General features: G+C 39.4%; 1 protein-coding gene across 1 annotated transcript; it reads right to left on the bottom strand.

The window, feature by feature from the left end:
- Positions 1 to 10245: 10245 nt before the first annotated feature.
- Positions 10246 to 19027, bottom strand: LOC118208054 (leukocyte immunoglobulin-like receptor subfamily A member 4). The gene is made up of 8 exons (XM_035382321.1): positions 18997 to 19027; positions 18394 to 18429; positions 17766 to 18053; positions 17345 to 17638; positions 16937 to 17233; positions 13123 to 13419; positions 11923 to 12204; positions 10246 to 10501 (listed from the first exon to the last, which is right to left on the bottom strand). Exons 1-8 carry the CDS (start codon positions 19025 to 19027, stop codon positions 10344 to 10346), a joined length of 1683 nt encoding a protein of 560 aa, XP_035238212.1. The 3' UTR covers positions 10246 to 10343.
- Between the last annotated feature and the right edge of the window lie 219 nt (positions 19028 to 19246).

Genomic DNA, 19246 nt, shown 5'->3' with positions numbered 1-19246 from the left:
CATGATCCAACTATGGGACTAATCCTAGTCTTCAGTCAAGACCTTAAGTAGAATCTGGCGTCATAGAGTTGGGCAAAAACAAAAACCTGAACCCTTACTGGCCATTTTCGGATTAGATTGGACACCCCTACTTCATATGGATGCGTTTTGCTTTTTACGTAAGCGATGCTCAATCCTGGTCTTGGACAGCCACAGAGTGTGCTGGTTTTTGTTTTTTGTTTAAGATCAGCAACCAATTGAGACCAAAGTAAGCAGGTAACCTGAGTTAACCGTTTAATCTACTGCTTTAACTGATCAATTGCTGTGCTACTCAAGTGCTGAATAACAATGTAAGCCAGCAAACCTGTGGCTCTCCAGGTCCAGGAGGGTGGACTACTGGCTCAAAGCTATACTTTTCATAGCAGTTTAAAATAAATCCATGTTCACCTTCCTGCCTGACTGTCACAATATTAGATCAACTAATTCATTACCTAATTAATTAGATCAACTAAAGTTTTATAAATGGGTGAATTAGAAATTCAGTTGTCTGAACAGTTACTTGACTATGCTGTTGAGTGCCTATGGGGACCCCTGGAGGATAAGCAGTGAATTACAAGTTTAAATCCCTGCAGGCCACATGGTGGAGACATACTGGTGGCCCTACATATGGTCTTGTATGTGATGGAGAATGTATATATTAATGCTAAATGACACTGAGCACATACCTTACCTTCATCAGGGGGAAAACCAAAACCTGTTATTACCCAGAATGCCCCCAGTAGAGCAATGTACACAGGAGAGAGAGTCACCCTGAGCTGTGGGATTGGGGGAGATCCTGCAGGCTGGGAGTATCTCTGGTACAAAGACACACTGAGACACACTGTGCCCAACACTGACAGCAGCAGGACTGATGTGTCCAGTTTCACCATCAGCTCTGCTGCTCTGGCCCACAGTGGAGAGTACCGCTGCATAGCTGCAAGAGGAAGAAAACCTTTTTACTCAGACTACAGTGATCCTCTGACTTTAGAAATATCTGGTGAGGATGATTAAAATAGTAGAATATGGATTTGATTCATGTGCTTTAACAATTTAATAAAAACACGAGTGTTTTATGATACTTTCACTTCATAATTAAAATTCTATTGATTTACAGTATTACCTCAAACATATCTGATCGTACAGTCTGGATGGACAGAGGTCTTCCCCAATGAAACAGTGACTCTGAGGTGTGTAATTCAGGGCAGCTCTGCAGAGTGGAAGTATAAATGGTACAGAGATGGACAGGAGCTTCCTGTAGACAAGGCTAACTCGAGCAGTGTGAATGGAGACACATACACAATCCTCTCTGCTGATCAGTCACACGCTGGACTGTACACCTGCAGAGGAGAACTTACAAGGAGAGCATCTGTACACTCTCTGATTGGCAGCTCTTCTACATTGACTGTACGAGGTAAATATGATTTATTTTGCATGTCCACAGTAAACTGATACATTTCAACTGCAAACTCTTTGCCACTATTTAAATTTTGTGTGTGTCTGGCTAGCACTGCCTTACATTAACCGAGTAAATACTGTTCCCTTGACTGAGATTTTGAAAAAACCATTTGGCAGTTATTGGTGCCATAATTGAGTTAAGAGGAGTGAGAGAGAGCTGCCAATCAGCTGCCTCTCATGCACAATGGGAATATAATGAGCAGGGATAAATATGCAAATTAATGCACTTAAGACATTGAAATATGCAGATTAATTCATGATGTCATATAACTACTTTCTGTGATAAATCTGAAGCCCAGTCGTTATTTTTTATGAGAGCGTGCTGGACTCACAGAATCACAGCCTTACCCCTCACTACAGGGCTGTGTGGTGCCAGTTGATAGGATGAATAAATTGCTGCTTATTACCGTTTTTACCCGGTAACACAATTTAGAGCACGATTGTGTTGTCAGGCCTGTTGAGTTATTAGGCCTGAAACAAAATGAGTGAGTAATTTTATAAAAATAATTAAAACAACCTAATACAGTATTAGGCATACAATTCCTAGGTAATTTTTCCATTCATGAGTTCACTCGCAAGCTCCTATTGGTTATAAAGCCTGCCCGATTACTCACTTTGATGTCAAACAGCAACATGGTTCTGATATATTATAACTGGAGAACAGCACACTACATACACCTATTAAGAAGGCAATGAATTGGCTGTCCACCAATTGGCTGTCCACCAATGTGAAGAGGAATTCCCTTTTTTTGCTATCATGTGCCACGATAGGGAGAGAGACCATTCACTCCAACTACAGTAACTTTCTGCTATTAATCATGCAATGTAAGGCCTAGTGGATTATAGATTCCATGTCCTGTATCATTTTTTCCCCGTATAACACGTTGAGTTGGATGATAAGCAATGTATGATCTTGCAGCTTTGCCTCAGGCAGTAGTGACCCTGGATGAAGGATGGATGGGGGTCTTCATCACTAAAGGCACTCTAGCAATGAGGTGTGAGCTTCAGGCCTTTACTTCTGCTGACTGGAACTACACGTGGTACAGAGACGGAACACAGATCTCACTAAACCACACTGGAGAGAGGCACACAGTGGGATTCTGGGATAGCTCCTCTGATGGAGAATATAGATGTAGTGGGAACAGGACAGACAGACCGTACTACTCCCTCATCAGTGAAGGCTTCATGACAAGCAATATCAGTAAGTTCAATTTATAATTGAGACCACAGACAAGTGAAGGGTTAAATCCATTGTACCCTTGTGTAGATCCTCACTTTTTATTTTCTAATATTAGTTGACTTCTTCATTTAAGATATAAAATGTGTTAAACTGTGTATTTTTTGTGTTCATTCCCAATCTGAATGACTATATATATATATATATATCTACAATCAAGGCATACATGAAAAAGGGAAAATAAACACAGTGCCCTCCAAAATTATTCATGCCCTTGCTTGATAATGATGAACAAAGAAGACATGCTCAAAATTTGATCATTTTATCAAGACTTTAAGAGATGTGTGTCACAATATTCACACCCATTCTCAATACTCAGCATCCTCTCTGCACTGAGTTGTCTTACATAGCGTTTCATGAGATTTGGGACCACATGGGAAGGGTCACTGACTATTGAATTTTTCCAGGTCCTTCTGGACTTTTGGTCTGAGCTTGAACCCGGTCCTCCTGCCAACCGGGTGTTTTTCTCTGGACAATTCTATTATTATAAAATTGTATAATTCTACCATTTATTGAGCACACAGTATAGCGCAATATCTGTATTGTTCATCCAGCATTTCTCATCTTTATTAGGGGTGTGTGAACAAATTTGGATGGCACTGTATGTAAATACACAAATTTGCAATATTTGCGATGTTTATCAATATGACAAATGCAGCAAAGCAAATTATTCTAAATTACTTTTCCTAAGAGAAATATATTGCACAATATATTTGCCATGAAATTGAAATTGTTTAAATGGAAATTGGAATAGTTTGAATGTTTTCAATACTTATGAAAGATTATATTTTATCTCACGAAACCTTCCTCTTCTACCTCCACTGCAGGGCTGTACTTTATTGTGGCTCTTGCTGGTTCGGCCGTGATTTTCATAACCCTGGTGGTGCTGGCAGTTCAATGCTCTAAGAAATGCAGGACATCAGGTGTGTAGTTGCACTCACTGAACATGTCCATACATTACGCTATTATTAATACATTACACTTTAAAAGCTGTCTAATAATAATATCAGCATTGCAAGTAAATTATAAAAGCATGTGAATTCAGAGGTTTAACATCACCCATTAAACAGACAAGTGCTCATTGAATTACATTTAATTGTTATAGTGTCTTGACCATTTTATTATTGTATTAAGTTCATTCCTCTATTTATGTATTTATTGATCCAGGTGAGTAGTATGGAACACCAAGAGTGCCACAATGATAAATAAATTAAGGATAAATCAATAAATGTGGAAAAAAATGAATAAAAAAATAGTCTAAAAATACTTAAATAAATCTGGAAAATAATATAATAATGTAAATGTATATGCAATTGATCAAATTATATTTTTCTTTAATTTTGAGTCATTTTCAGATTTTCACATTTATTAATTTATTTCCGTATATATTTCCCTATTTATTTATGCTTTTCTTGATGAGCACAATCTGGCAATCAACTTGCCTTGGTCCACCCACCAAGTCTGAAGTTCCGCCCTTTCATGTGTTCAGAACAACAGACAACATTTCTCAATGTGAGCAAGTACTTTAATGGAGAAGTCAGTTTCTTAAATACTCAAAGAAATGCGGGACATAGATGAATACATTATTCCAAAAAATATGAAAATAAATAGAGAAATATAATATATGGAAATAAAATAATAAATAAACATGAAAATAAACTCATCCATCCACTATCTAACTTGTCTAACCGCAAATTCCTGGTCCGTGTCGTGGGGGGTGCTGGAGCCTATCCCAGCATGCATTGGACGAGAAGTAGGAATTCACCCTGGACTGGTCGCTAGTCCATCAGAGGGCGCACACACCACTTGTACACTCACACACTCATAGTGAAAATAAATTAAAAAATAAATTAAGAAAAATATATAATAGCAAATTGCACATACATCTATATTTCTTTATTAATTTACTGCTTTATTTGTACATTTTTATATGGTTTATTTCCACTTATTCTATGTTGATAATTCTCTGTGTTATTGCATGTTTTCCATTGTTTATGTTTGTGAAAAGGGCGAATCAAAAGTCAGCCGGATGGGGGCGAGTTTTACTCCAGGGTAAATGCAGACTACATCAGCGCAGGTGAGGACCGGTCTTTCTGAGTTCTCGTCCGCTCACACTGTGTGCCACGTGTGAGTTGAATCTTCACCTTTCTCTGCTCTCTTCTCCAGATCATGGATTAACAGCCAATGCTGTGTATGAGGAAATAGACCCTGCCACAGAAACAGAAGGTCAGGACAGAAACCTGTGATCGACAAGTACTAAACTAAAAAACCACAATACTTTCACAAATTGTCCATTTAAACATCACATGCTCTGTGGAGCTCAAACTCAGTAGGTTCTTCCTTTAACCCCTCTGCTTTATTGACAACAGGTTCTGAAGCAGTTGGGAAGCACAGTTTCTATTCAGCCGTTCAGTTAAAACCATTAAACCAAGGTAAGTTTATAATTAACTCTAAGTGATTTTTCATCATCACTCTCAGTGAGTGACTTGTTTAAAGATTTTTTTTTTGTTGCAGGTTTGTTGTTAATATTGTATAAGTTTAAGTGCAACAGTTATTGATATTATGTTTTGATCATGCATTCAAAAAATTATTTGCATAATCCTTGCATTGCAGGTCCTACTGCATAATTGGACACAGGGATCCATATACACTCAGTCTTACCTTCATATGTGAGGGAATATATTCTCGCTATAGGTACATGTCACTATATCCTACTATATTTTTTCATATCATATGTATTTTAAGGTCACTATGTTTCACATTAAATAATATGCAGTTGAACCACCCTATTCATTTCCTGCTGTTTTTATAGTTTCCACAGTAATCCTGTAAAATATGACTCTGCAGAACTCATAGGTCCTGTGTTGTGGAAAATTGTTGTTGAAGTTGATGAAACTTGATGAAAATGCATAAAATAATTTAATATGCTTCTTATCCAGGAGTTCTCAACCCAGGTCCTGTGGGGCTATACTGAATACATTAATTGGTCAGTTAAAATAGTTAACTACAGTTAATCCAACTCATGTGGTTACTTGAATCTAAGTTGGCTCCTGAAAACAGACAGTGGCAGACCCAGGCCTGGATTAATGCACAGGGTCACCCAGGCAGTAGTAAAGGTTGTCCTAGTCCCGAGGCCCATGTCATCTTAATTCGGCCCTGGATGCACCCTGTTCATCAACAGGACCTGCGCTGAGAACCCCTAATTTAAAGTAATCAAACCTTTTGTAATTCTGTAATTCTGTCAATGTTTAAGAGTTAGCATTTGCTAACTAGTATTCTTTTCTTGTATTTAGAGATACGGTTAAATGAAATAGCATTGGGACAGTGGCACACTTTTTGTCATTTTGTCTCTGAACTCCAGCACAATAAAAAAATGTAAATATGATGATAAAGTGCAGATTGTGTTTATTTGAAGGCATTTACATCCATATTGGGTGATTAGGGCAGGAATTACAGCCCTTTTTGATATAATGAGTAGGGAACTGGTCTTGCAATTGAAAGATGGTGGTGTAGCATATTGTGTAGGGAACTGGTCTTGCAATCGAAAGACGGTGGTGTAGTATAATGGGTAGGGAACTGGTCTTGCAATCGAAAGATGGTGGTGTAGTATAATGGGTAGGGAACTGGTCTTGCAACCGAAAGGTCACAGGTTTGATTCCCAGGTAGGACACTGCTGTTACAGGATACTTGCTCTTCAGTATAACCTGCATTCCTTCAGTACATATCCAGCTGTATAAATGGATGCAATGTAAAAAAAATGCAATGTCAAAAGTTGTCTGGATAAGAGGGTCTGCTAAATGCCTGTAAAGCAACATTCCACAAGTTTAGATTCGTAATCAAACAATTCACATGTGGTTAAAGTGCTTATTCTCAGCTTTGATTTAACCGTGTAGATCACACAGCACTTTTTATACATTAACCCCCTCGTCCTGAAGTTTTTTCGTCTTTAATCTCATCACCTGATTCGTCATTTCGTTTGGTTGCTATCCCACCTTTACGTTTCCATTTATCTACATGTGTGCATCAGGGCAATGATTGGGTGACGGCCTGCCTGTTGCCGTAATTCCCTGATTATAACTTGTAATAATTCCATCTAATCACCATAAGACAAGAACTGTAGGCCCTTTGGATGAAGGTGAGGCCCTTTTTGAGGGAGTTGGGGCCCTTTGGATGAAGGCGAGGCCCTTTTTGAGGGAGTTGGGGCCCTTTGGATGGAGGCGAGGCCCTTTTTGAGGGAGTTGGGGCCCTTTGGATGAAGGCGAGGCCCTTTTTGAGGGAGTTGGGGCTCTTTGGATGAAGGCGAGGCCCTTTTTGAGGGAGTTGGGGCCCTACTTGCAGGGTGTACACTGCGTATAAGACAGACTGGTCTCATTATAAAAGCCTGCATCCTTCTAGTCTGGAATATGTGGTTATTCATGTGGGATCTGCATTTGGACATTCTTACCATACCATTTAATTTGCCCTTCCCCACCCGGACGATGTAGCATCAATTATGAACATATGAAAAATCATAACGTGTTTCACACAGGAGCACCCCTATGGAGCTTGTTCTCACACACATCAGTAGTCGCACTGTATGAAAGGGGAAGAGAAAAGACATGGAAACCAGAGTAAAATGACCTCAGGGACGACGGAGTCATAGCCAAACATGCTGCTGGCTCCGCTGCTGGTCCACTTATCACCACGCTTATCTGCACTTTCCCAAACGCGTGAGGTTTGTGGTGCAAACACGACTGGCAATTCCAAACTGGGCGAAGAAAGCCTGAAAAAAAAAAAACAGAAATAATTTCAGACCCAATAAACATGGTGAAGTGAGAGAACAGCAACAAACTGCTCTCATTTATCAATGGAGTGCTGGGTAACAGCGAGAATCTGCTCACCCAGCAGCCTTCCAGGACCAGGGTAGAGGGACAACTTTAGAGCTGGACAGAAGAGTGGGGGATTACTGCAACACCAGCCACCAGCCAAATGCCGGTGCGGTTCATCTGTGGCTGGTAAGTGGGTCCACTGTACCAGCCACTTTGGCAGGGAACCAACCCATCACTCGGAGGTCCTGCCCTATTCTACACTGTCTGGTATGAAGGGGAAACTTGCTGGGGGATTCTGCAGTGGGTCAGCCACTGAGGACGGCGGACGAAGAAGTTAGTTTCCTGCCCCGGTGGATGTTTCGCATTTAGGTCTCATGTCCACAATTTAGCACAAAGGGACGGGCAGTATTTCAATTACAGATTTCAAATGCTTTTGAACATTATGCAATTTGTATTCTTTATGTGACGGGAAAATCTGTCGTTTGTATACCATGCTTCAGAAACGTTCTGAGATTTTACAAATGCAGCCAACCAAGCTGGTCTGGGGTTAAATTAAGGATATGCTCTTGTTTTGAATCTTTGAATCAGGGCTTTCAACCGTTTTCAATGCAGGGACCCCCCTCCAGGGGACCCCCAACATAAAGGGTTAAAAGGGTTACATTTAAAGAGGTTTGATAGAGTTCACAGACCGGGGGGAGATTGCAAGCACAGACTGAGGGGGGGGGGGGGGGGGGGGGGGGGGGGGGGGGGCGCACTGAGACAGGGAGAGGAGAATTAAATTAATTAAATTCAGAAAGTGAACTGTCCCTTCAATATCCAGCAGTTTAGAATTCTGGTTCCTGGTGCACCCTAGTGGTAAAAATGAGCAACTACACAGATATGCTCTGTTCAACTGTACAACAGGCATTCTCTATAAATTATTTTTAAAATATTATTAAAATATTGGTTGGTGGTGACCAAATAAGGAATACACCAAACAAGTCAAAATTTGATTTCCAAAACAATTTGGCACTGCATTACAACTGGAAACTTTGACAACCTTGTTCAAGGAGAGACCGAGGTACAGAAACAAAACCTTTTCTTTTAATAAAACTTATTGACATTGCAGAACAAAACTTTACTGAGAAATAATGCCCACCCTTGGACCAATCAGAAGCGAGTGTTTAGCCAAGCCATTGTATAAATGATAATATGATATTTGTTCCTTATGGAAGATGGGGATACACCTCAGGTGCATTACTTACCTTAGTTGTATAGTAAGTTTGCATTAGGTTGCTAGTTGGATTATTGCTACATTTGAACATAATAACATAACATAACTTGAACATAAGAAAGTAGAGATAAGTAGCCAACTAGTGTAAAATAACATGACGCCATGGGTTGGTTTTCTTCCTGTCCTCCCCAATTTTTTAAGTCACCAGCCACCACTGATGTATTCTTTCATTTATTGGCTGGACCGCAACAGGGTGGCCAGCCCTACAAATGCGAATGTCTGTGACTGAGTGAGTGACTGAGTGAGTGATGAAGTTATACCATTGTTCGGCCGGATCACGTGTGTTAGGTCTGTATGTATATGGAAGCACTGCATGACCTATCATATCATGATCAGTAAGAGTCAAGGCATAATATATAAAATCATAATAATGTCACTTTAGTCAGTCTTAACCATACATGTATTCTTTCATTTATTTCACCACGTCTACATATTCACATGAAATGTAGATTTTTTATTTAACCAGGAAAAACCCCATTGAGATCGAAATCTCTTATGCAAGGGGGACCTGACATAAAACACAAAGTTCTGAAGTTACACAAGACAGTAGACAAACAACAGTAGGACACTGTTACGTCCCAAAAGCCAACCGAAGTTCCAATAACCAGGGACCGCAACATAAACTAAACAAGGAGTCAAATCTATATACAAACATAGAAGATTTATTAAAAACAATGAGACAACAAAACAGAACAAATTACCATATGTAAGCTGAACAGGATGGTTCAGGCAGAAAACAGACAGCCAGGTTACTCTTCATCTAAAAGAAACCACAGTTGACTTTCTGGCCTAACTATCTAAAAATGTGTGAAATCTCTATAATAAACCATTTTTAAAAGCTCCTTTCAACCGCGGTGTCTTCAGGCTTTATCCAGTTGACTGTTAGGACACAGGTGTGCATCGTCAAGCAATCAAACCCCAATCAGCTCCACCTGCAGGATTAAGACATGCAGACTCCAAATCAAGGGACTGTAACAGACACCGCTGCTGTACCCTTGAGCAAGGTACTTAACCTGCATGTATCCAGCTGTATAACTGGATACAATGTGAATGCTAAGTAAGGATGTGCTTATGTGTTCTATTTAAAAATAGTGAAGGTACTGCAAAAAATAAAGGTGCTCTCCAGTTACACAAGTTTCCCAATTTACATTACAGCCATTTAACAGACACTCTTAGCTTCTTTCACACTATTTACATTGCATCCATTAACATAGTATCAATTCATATAGCTGGACATATACTGAAGCAATGCAGGTTAAGTACCATGCTGTACCCTGCCCTACGCGAAGAAAGACATGCAGAATTACACTGATTAGAAGTAATGCGATGACCAGGGCTATGTGAGAGTGCAAACTATCCCTAATGGCAATTCATGAAAAAACTCCTGTATTTCAAAGCCATGTTTTGCCAGATATTACATTAAGCCTTCAAGCCCGTAAGATGCACATTTTTTATATATATTTTTAGTAAGTCTACTTTAATAAATGATACAATATGTCATGTAATATTTAGCAAAGCAATAATGAAAATAAACTTATGCCATGCTGTGTGGTCAGGTATGGTCAGTTTGGTCAGCCAGTTCCTCCCCACTGTGCACCACTTTCCGGCGTGATACCCATCTCCAGAAGGCTGGATTCACAATGATTGACAGAAAGAGGAGGACTGCCACGCCCACACAGATCCGAACCACGTTCTCCACAGCACGGTAAACTGAGGGAGCAAAAAACAAAAAAATCAAGGATTTAAACAGGCTGTGGGAATACAAATCAGATGCATTTCAGAATTTGTCAACAAATTTTAGTCTGCTCGAACAAGCATTTCATGTACATTTCTGTGATGCTAATCAAATACAATCAGACCTAAAACTAGGCTATTTTGTGACTCTAATATATCATTTAGTATACTTTTAATTATTATTATTATTATTATATACACCATATAGACAAAAGTATGTGGACACCTGACATCCAACATCTCATAAACACTTCCACTCTTCTGGGGAGGTTTCATATTAGATGTTGGAGCATTGCTGCAGGGACTTGCTTCCATTCAGCCAGAAGAGCATTAGGGAGATCGGGCACTGATTGGGCGATTAGGCCTGGCTCACAGTTGGCATTCCAATTGATCCCAAATGTGTTGGATGGGGTGAGATCAAGGCTCAGTGCAGGCGAGTAAAGTTACACTGATCTCAACAAAACTATTTATATATGGGCCTCGCTATTTGCCCATGGAAATTGTCATGCTGAAACAGGAAAGGGCCTTCTCCAAACTGTTGCCACAAAATTGGAAGCACAGATTCATCTAGATTGACATTGCATTAAGATTTGCCTTCACCTGAACAAAGCGGCCTAGCCCAAACCATGAAAAACAGCCCCAGACCAAGGGGTGTCCAGATACTTCTGTTCATATAGTGTATCATTGGAGCCTATTTCTCAGTGCATAACTATGTGCATCTATATGACACAAAAGCCAGCAAAATGATTATTTGCTAACCAGCCTTCAGCTACAACTAAGATATACAGGTTTCATAAAAAAAATTTTTTGAAAACAACTAAACCATATGAATCTCTGCATTTAATACTCTTTTTGAGACTGTGGTCGGGGTTCTGTCAATTTGTCCTGCCTTATTGAAATGTCCCACCTGTAATGCAAATTTATAGTCATGCTGCAAATTCTGAATCATGCCTTTACATACAGTGCCATCCAAAAGAGTACACACCCCTGATAAAAACAAGCAAAGACTGGATGAAATAAACAATCCCAATAACGATCTGGGACTATTATACTGGAACAATTATATTGCATTACTACAAAATAATACAATTAATTTTTCAGCATGCTGCCTTTGCTCTTCCTGAATGAATAATTTTGGAGGGTAGTGTATATGTTCTCTTTTTTCTGTCTGTCTTTGTTGTAAATTTATACAGTGATTCACAGTTACAATATAATATACAATATAATATAATACATTTAATTTACATTGCAACTTTCTATTTTACATCATAAATCAAAAACAGAGCTCAACTTACATTAGAAATAAGTGACAATGTATGATACACAAGGGTACAATGGATATGTAAATGGATTTAACAGTTCACTTGTCTGTGGTCTCAATTATAAATTGAACTTACTGATATGGCTCGGCATGAAGCCTTCACTGATGAGGGAGTAGTACGGTCTGTCTGTCCTGTTCCCACTACATCTATATTCACCATCAGAGGAGCTATCCCAGAATCCCACTGTGTGCCTCTCTCCAGTGTGGTTTAGTGAGATCTGTGTTCCGTCTCTGTACCACGTGTAGTTCCAGTCAGCAGAAGTAAAGCCCTGAAGCTCACACCTCATTGCTAGAGTGCCTTTAGTGATGAAGACCCCCATCCATCCTTCATCCAAGCTCACTACCGCCTGAGGCAAAGCTGCAAGATCATACATTGCTTATCATCCAACTCAACGTGTTACATGGGAAAACAGTTATAGGTCATTGAATCTATAATCCACTAGGCCTTACATTGCATGGCTAATGGCAGAAAGTTACTGTAGTTGGAGTGACAGGTCTCTCTCCCTATCGGTGCACATGATAGCAAAAAAGGGAATTCCTCTACACATTGGTGGACAGCTGATGAAATTCATTGCCTTCTTAATAGGTGTACATAGTGTGCTGTACTCCAGTTATAATATGTCAGAACCATGTTGCTGTTTGACATCAAAGTGAGTAATCTGGCAGGGTTTATAGCCAATAGGACCTTGCAAGTGAACTCATGAATGGAACAAATAGTTAGGAATTGTATGCCTAATACTGTAATATGTTATTTAAATTTTTAAAATAAAATTACTCACCCATTTTGTTTCAGGCCTAATAACTCAACAGGCCTGACAACACAATCGTGCTCTAAATTGTGTTACCGGGTAAAAACGGTAATAAGCAGCAATTTATTCATCCTATCAACTGGCACCACACAGCCCTGTAGTGAGGGGTAAGGCCGTGATTCTGTGGGTCCAGCACGCTCTCATAAAAAATAACGACTGGGCTTCAGATTTATGACAGAAAGTAGTTATATTGCATATTTGATTGTCTTAAGTACATTAACTCTATATATATATACTCATTCATTATATTCCCATTGCTCATGAGAGGCAAATGAATGGCAGCTCTCTCTCACTCCTCTTAACTCAATTATGGCGCCAATAACTGCCAAATGTTTTTTTTTTAAATCTCAAGTGAACAGTTTTTAATCGGTACAAGCCTGACACATACAAAATCGTAAATAGTGGCAAACAGCTTGCAGTTCAAACGTATCAGTTTACTTTGGACATGCAAAATAAATCATATTTACCTCGTATAGTCAATGCGGCAGAGCTGCCAATCAGAGAGTGTACAGATGCTCTCCTTGTAAGTTCTCCTCTGCAGGTGTACAGTCCAGCATGTGACTGATCAGCAGAGAGGATTGTGTATGTGTCTCCATTTACACTGCTCGAGTTAGCTTTGTCTACAGGAAGCTCCCGTCCATCTCTGTACCATTTATACATCCAGTCTGTAGAGCTGCCCTGACTTACACATCTCAGAGTCACTGTTTCAGTGGGGAAGACGTCTGTCAATCCAGACTGTACAAACAGATATGTTTGAGGTAATACTGTAAATCAATACAACAATTTTGAATTATAAACTGAAAGTATCAAAAAACACTCATTCATATTTTTATTTAATTATTAAAGCACATGAATCAAAGCCACATTCTGCCATTATAATAGTTCTCACCAGACATTCTTAAAGTCAGAGGATCACTGTAGTCTGAGTAAAAAGGTTTTGTTCCTCTTGCAGCTCTACAGCGGTAGTCTCCACTGTGGGCCAGAGCAGCAGAGCTGATGGTGAAACTGGACCCATCAGTCCTGCTGCTGTCAGTGTTGGGCACATCGTGTCTCAGTGTGTCTTTGTACCAGAGATACTCCCAGCCAGCAGGATCTCCCCCAAACCCACAGCTCAGGGTGACTCTCTCTCCTGTGTACAGTTCTCCATTGGGGGGATTCTGGGTAATAACAGGTTTTGGCTCTTCCCCTGATAAAGGTAAAGCATGTGCTCAGTGTCTTTTAGCATACATAGATATATTCTCCATCACATACAAGACCATATGTAGGGCCACCAGTATGTCTCCACCATGTAACCAGCAGGGATTTAAACTTGTATTTCACTGCTTAACATCCAGGGGTCCCCATAGGCACTCAACAGCATAATCAAGTGATTGTTGAGACAAATGAATTGCCAATTGAACCGTTTCTAAAACTTTAGTTGATCTAGTTAGTTCGATAACCAATTAGTTGGCCTAATATAGGGAAAGTCAGGCAGAAAAGTGAACATGGAATGACTGTTAAATGCAGTGCAAAGCATATCTTTGAGCCACTGGTGCACCCTCCTGGACCTGGAAAGCCACAGGTTTTGCTGGCTTACATTGTTATTCAGCACTTGAGTAGCACAGCAATTGATCAGTTAAAGCAGTAGGTTAAACGGTTAACTCAGGTTACCTGCTTGCTTGGGTTTCAATTGGTTGCTGATCTTAAAGAAAAAATAAAAAGCAGCATACTCTGTGGCTGTCCAGGACCAGGATTGAGTATCGCTTACGTAAAAAGAAAAACGCATCCATATGAAGTAGGGGTGTCCAATCTAATCCGAAAAGGGCCAGTATGGATTCAGGTTTTTGTTTTAGCCCAGCACTATTACACCTGATTCTACTTAAGGTCTTGACTGAAGACTAGGATTAGTCCATTAGTTGAATCATGAACATATATTTTTTAATTAACTTTTTTTCTGAAAGTCAAACATTGTAACTGCTCTCATTTTTATTGTGGCCATTTCTCACTGATTCTAACAAAACCTATCATGCCACTTTACAACATAAAAAAAATACTGCATTGTGGCTATTGTAGTAAATAATCAAAAGTAAGTTAACATGTGAGTGTCGCTTGAAAACACTACAGTCAACCATCATCTGTGCTTACTCAGTGGCAATTACATTATCAACTGAGATTATTGAGGTGGTGCAAATAGGATAATTATTTGAGAAGGGTCTTAACAAAGAGGCTAGTGATCTCTACCTGGCAGGGGACTGAAGTACAATTTGAGAAAACAAGGGGAGAAGAACTTGTGGCCCTAATCGTATGGTTAAAGAATGAAGCAATTGTCACAAACCCATCAAACACATTTAACATAAATTATCCATGGGAAGACTGGATAATGGGATTCTGACACCTGTACTCCAAACTGGAAACTCACAGTAATTCAGAGAAAGAAGCATCAGATCATATATTAGACTAAAGCGTATTTCTTGGTCCAAATAACATTGTGAATATTTTTCAAAGTTTAGTTAAGAAACAAAAAACACATGATGTGCAAATTGTTGACAGAAAATAAATCATATTTACCTTGTACACTCAATGTAACAGAGCTGCTAATCATAAAGTGTACAGATGCTCTACTTGTAAGTTCTCCTCTGCAGGTGTACAGTCCAGCATGTGACTGATCAGCAGAGAGGATTGTGTATGTGTCTCCATTTACACTGCTGGAGTCAGCCTTGTCTACAGGAAGCTCCCATCCATCTCTGTACCATTTATACATCCACTCTGCAGAGCTGCCCTGAATTACACACTTCAGAGCCACTGTTTCACTGGGGAAGACCTCTGTCCATCCAGACTGCATGGTCAGCTGGGCTTGTGGGAGAGCTGAAAGTTTATATGACAGTTTATTGCTGTAAATGGAAGGCTTCATAAGACACCTGCTTTCAAAGATGCATTCTGATCTTTCAGTGAGTTTGACCAGATATTTTAAATAGCACAGGATCACTATAGTGGAAATGAAATACCGAAAAAACAAAGTAAAATATGACAAAAACAAAGATAGATATGTCTAGCCATGATTGGTTCTATGTCAGTTAATATATGAATAACCATTGAAACACTTGATAATAAGTTTTTTCTTTGGTTGAATGCTAATGTCCAGTCTTCACTGCACGTGCAGACTGGCAGTCCTAATGGGCACGAACCCATGAAGTCCAGAGCGGGTAGAGCTGCCCATTTCTACAATTCATCAAGTCTGCAGGGGAGCTCATGAAGACTTCCAGAGAGTCCGCTTCGCTGCAGACTTCACCGGACTTCAACATTGGGATTACCCAAAATTCACATTAATAAGGAAGTGACGATATAAAAGACGAGAAGGAAGCAATGCCAGAAAAACAAAAAAATAATAAAAACATGGAGGGAAAACAACCATGGGAGGTTTTCCAATGCAAGGAGAGCATAATTATTATGACCTAAATGTATATTGCAGACAATGATTTATTATTATTATTATTATTATTTTATTTTATTTTTTAATGTAGTAGTGGTCATATCCACGACGACTAATAAGGTCTGATGTCCAGTCTGCTAGTGTGGAGTGCAGACATTTTGATTCAGCCTTAGATATCCACAAAGTAAACAGGAAATAACATTGTGACAGGCAGAGATGGGTAATGAAGTTGAGTATACCTCTTCTTATTCCCCTCTCAGATACAAACAGAGCAATTCTATGTGCTGTGTTAATTAAAATAAGCACAATTTGACTGTCGTCCACATTGAAAATGAAGAACTTTTCACACTTACATATCAGATTCATATTAACAGGTCTGGTGACTGTGGACTGAACTGATGTCCTTGTAAACACTTGTGAAAATTGCTGAGAGATAATAAATCATATTTACCTTGAACACTCAATGTAGCAGAGCTGCCAATCAGAGAGTGTACAGATGCTCTGCTTGTAAGTTCTCCTCTGCAGGTGTACAGTCCAGCATGTGACTGATCAGCAGAGAGGATTGTGTATGTGTCTCCATTCACACTGCACGAGTTAGCCTTGTCTACAGGAAGCTCCCATCCATCTCTGTACCATTTATACATCCAGTCTGTAGAGCTGCCCTGAATTACACATCTCAGAGTCACTGTCTCATTGAGGAAGACCTCTGTCCATCCAGATTGCACGGTCAGATGTGTTTGAGGTAATACTGTAAATTAATACAACAATTTTGAATTATGGACTGAAAGTATCATAAAACACTCTTCATATCTTCATGAAATTATTAAATCACATAAATCAAAGCCATATTCTACTATTGTAATAGTTCTCACCAGATATTTCTAAAGTCAGAGGATCACTGTAGTCTGAGTAAAAAGGTTTTCTTCCTCTTGCAGCTCTACAGCGGTACTCTCCACTGTGGGCCAGAGCAGCAGAGCTGATGGTGAAACTAGACCCATCAGTCCTGCTGCTGTCAGTGTTGGGCACAGTGTGTCTCAGAGTGTCTTTGTACCAGAGATACTCCCACCCAGCAGGCTCTCCACAAAACCCACAGCTCAGGGTGACTCTCTCTCCTGTGTACATTTCTCCACTGGGGGGATTCTGTGTAATAACAGGCCTTGGCTTTTCCCCTGATAAAGGTAAAGCATGTGCTCAGTCTCATTTCTTAGCATTAATAGATACATTCTTCATCACATTCCAGATCATATGGGTAAAGACTGAAAAAAACCTCTCAAACTCACCAGACACATGTAACAGAAATGATCCAGGGGAAGACTGGATCACAGGGTTTTGTCCTCGTTCACCTTGACACAAGTACTCTCCATTGTCTGACTCTCTTACAGAGTGCAGGATGTGCTTTTGTTGGCTTTCGGTACTGCGGGCATAGAGGCTCTCTAATCTTCCCTGGGTGTTTCTGCTCCATGAATATCTCCAGCCAGGCCCATTCCTGATGTCACAAGCTAAGCTAACAGTTTCTCCTGTGAACATCACTGTGGCTGGGGGATCTGTGACTATGACAGCCTGAGGACGATCAGCTGAAATGGAGATAAGAACATTGAAGAGATGTTGTTTTACGTTTCATTTCATATCATTTTTTGAAGCAAAAAACAAAAAACATAGAACCACTATTTGAGGGGATTAGTTTTCATTTACACTACTCACCAGAGACTGTTATGGTATGGATGTTACTGAAAGCTCGCTCATTTCCTTTTACAGCTTCACACTGATACATTCCGCTCTGTCTCTCACTCACAACACTCAGGACCAACTCGGAGCTATTACTGATGGAGGCTGAAAGTTGTCTTAGACCACCCTGTCTGTGTCTGGTCCACACAAATGTCCACCCCTCAGATTCAATAACCTGACAGCTGAGAGTAATTGTCTCTCCTCGGAACACATCTGGCCATGGAGGATTAGCAGTCAGACGAACAGCAGGACCTGACTGTGCAGCTGAAACATTTATAAAAGACAGAATCAAACAGTTTTACAATGCAGACTTTAGTTTAATAAATAGTATCAATGAACATACCGTATGGTTTCTACTTCTAAATTAAAATTAACTATGTTACATTTTTTTTAAATGTAGTTTTTTCCTAAATGTAACCTAAATATTTCCTCATGTTTTTTATCATTATTTATTTTGCAACAACAAACTTTGAATCTGTCAGAAAGAATGGATTTTGGAAAGTGATCTTTATGAATTCTGGTTTGTAATTGCTCTGTGTGTTTCTCCAAACATATGTGTGGTCATTATGTCAAAACATAGATCTTAGGAATGTATTATCTGTACCTTTCTGAAAACCAAAAAACACCAGTGTTGTTGCATCTGAAACAGGGAGAAAGCAATGTAAATTGTGATGTCTGACCCAGAGTGAATACATGTTAGTATAAAATGATTTTATTTTCATACTGAACACACAAATCCATTTTTGCAAAGTTGGATGAATTTTCATTAAACACCATTGATTAATGTTGTTCCATTTTTGGGGAGCTACATATTGTTGATAGTATATCAGTTTCACTCATTACATCTTTCATGCAGTACTGTAAATCGATAAGCTCACACAAGTTTAGCAATTACTGGAGAATGTTTGTTCAGACACAAGAGACTGTCATACATTTGAAAATTTTTGTTGGAAGTTTTCATAAAGTTAATTGTGAAGACTACACCTCTTTCACAATATTGTTCTGTCAAATTAACAGACAATTGAAAGCAGTCACAATAATACCCAGCATGACCTCAGTCCATAACATCAATTATGAATTCATTCAGATTTTCAAAAAAATGTTTTGTAATGTATCACAAACACATGCTATGTATTTTAATCACAATTCATATATGTTACCAGACAATTATTGCTTGAAATTGCATTATAAAATTTCCTCTACTTACAAAGCAGAAAGAACATGGTGCCCAGCTTCATTCTGATTACTAATACTGTGTAAATGCCCCACTAGAAACCATGGGGACTTTTTAGTTCACCTCAGTTTCCACCATCCTTTGCAAAGAGGAAATGCAACAGGCACAGCAGTGACACAGCTGAAACAAATGCAGTGCCTGCATATGGTTATGGTCTCTTCAGGCTGCTTAGGAAATTAGAAAATTTCAGTTTTTTACACTTTTCCTGTAGAAATTGCCTTCA

The sequence above is a fragment of the Anguilla anguilla genome, chromosome 11 (genome assembly GCF_013347855.1).
Source record: "Anguilla anguilla isolate fAngAng1 chromosome 11, fAngAng1.pri, whole genome shotgun sequence".
NCBI classification, from domain to species: domain Eukaryota; kingdom Metazoa; phylum Chordata; class Actinopteri; order Anguilliformes; family Anguillidae; genus Anguilla; species Anguilla anguilla.
This window is presented reverse-complemented; position numbering and strand designations above follow the sequence as displayed.

What these genes read in the sequence shown, in the direction of transcription:
- LOC118208054 (XM_035382321.1), bottom strand. Translation starts at nt 19,027, where the DNA reads ATGAAGCTGGGCACCATGTTCTTTCTGCTTT. An exon ending in ATTTCTGTTACATGTGTCTG is followed by an intron (nt 17,234 to 17,344) that starts GTGAGTTTGAGA and finishes TACCTTTATCAG; the next exon opens with GGGAAAAGCCAAGGCCTGTT. An exon ending in CTTCATGCCGAGCCATATCA is followed by an intron (nt 10,502 to 11,922) that starts GTAAGTTCAATT and finishes TTGCTCCCTCAG; the next exon opens with TTTACCGTGCTGTGGAGAAC.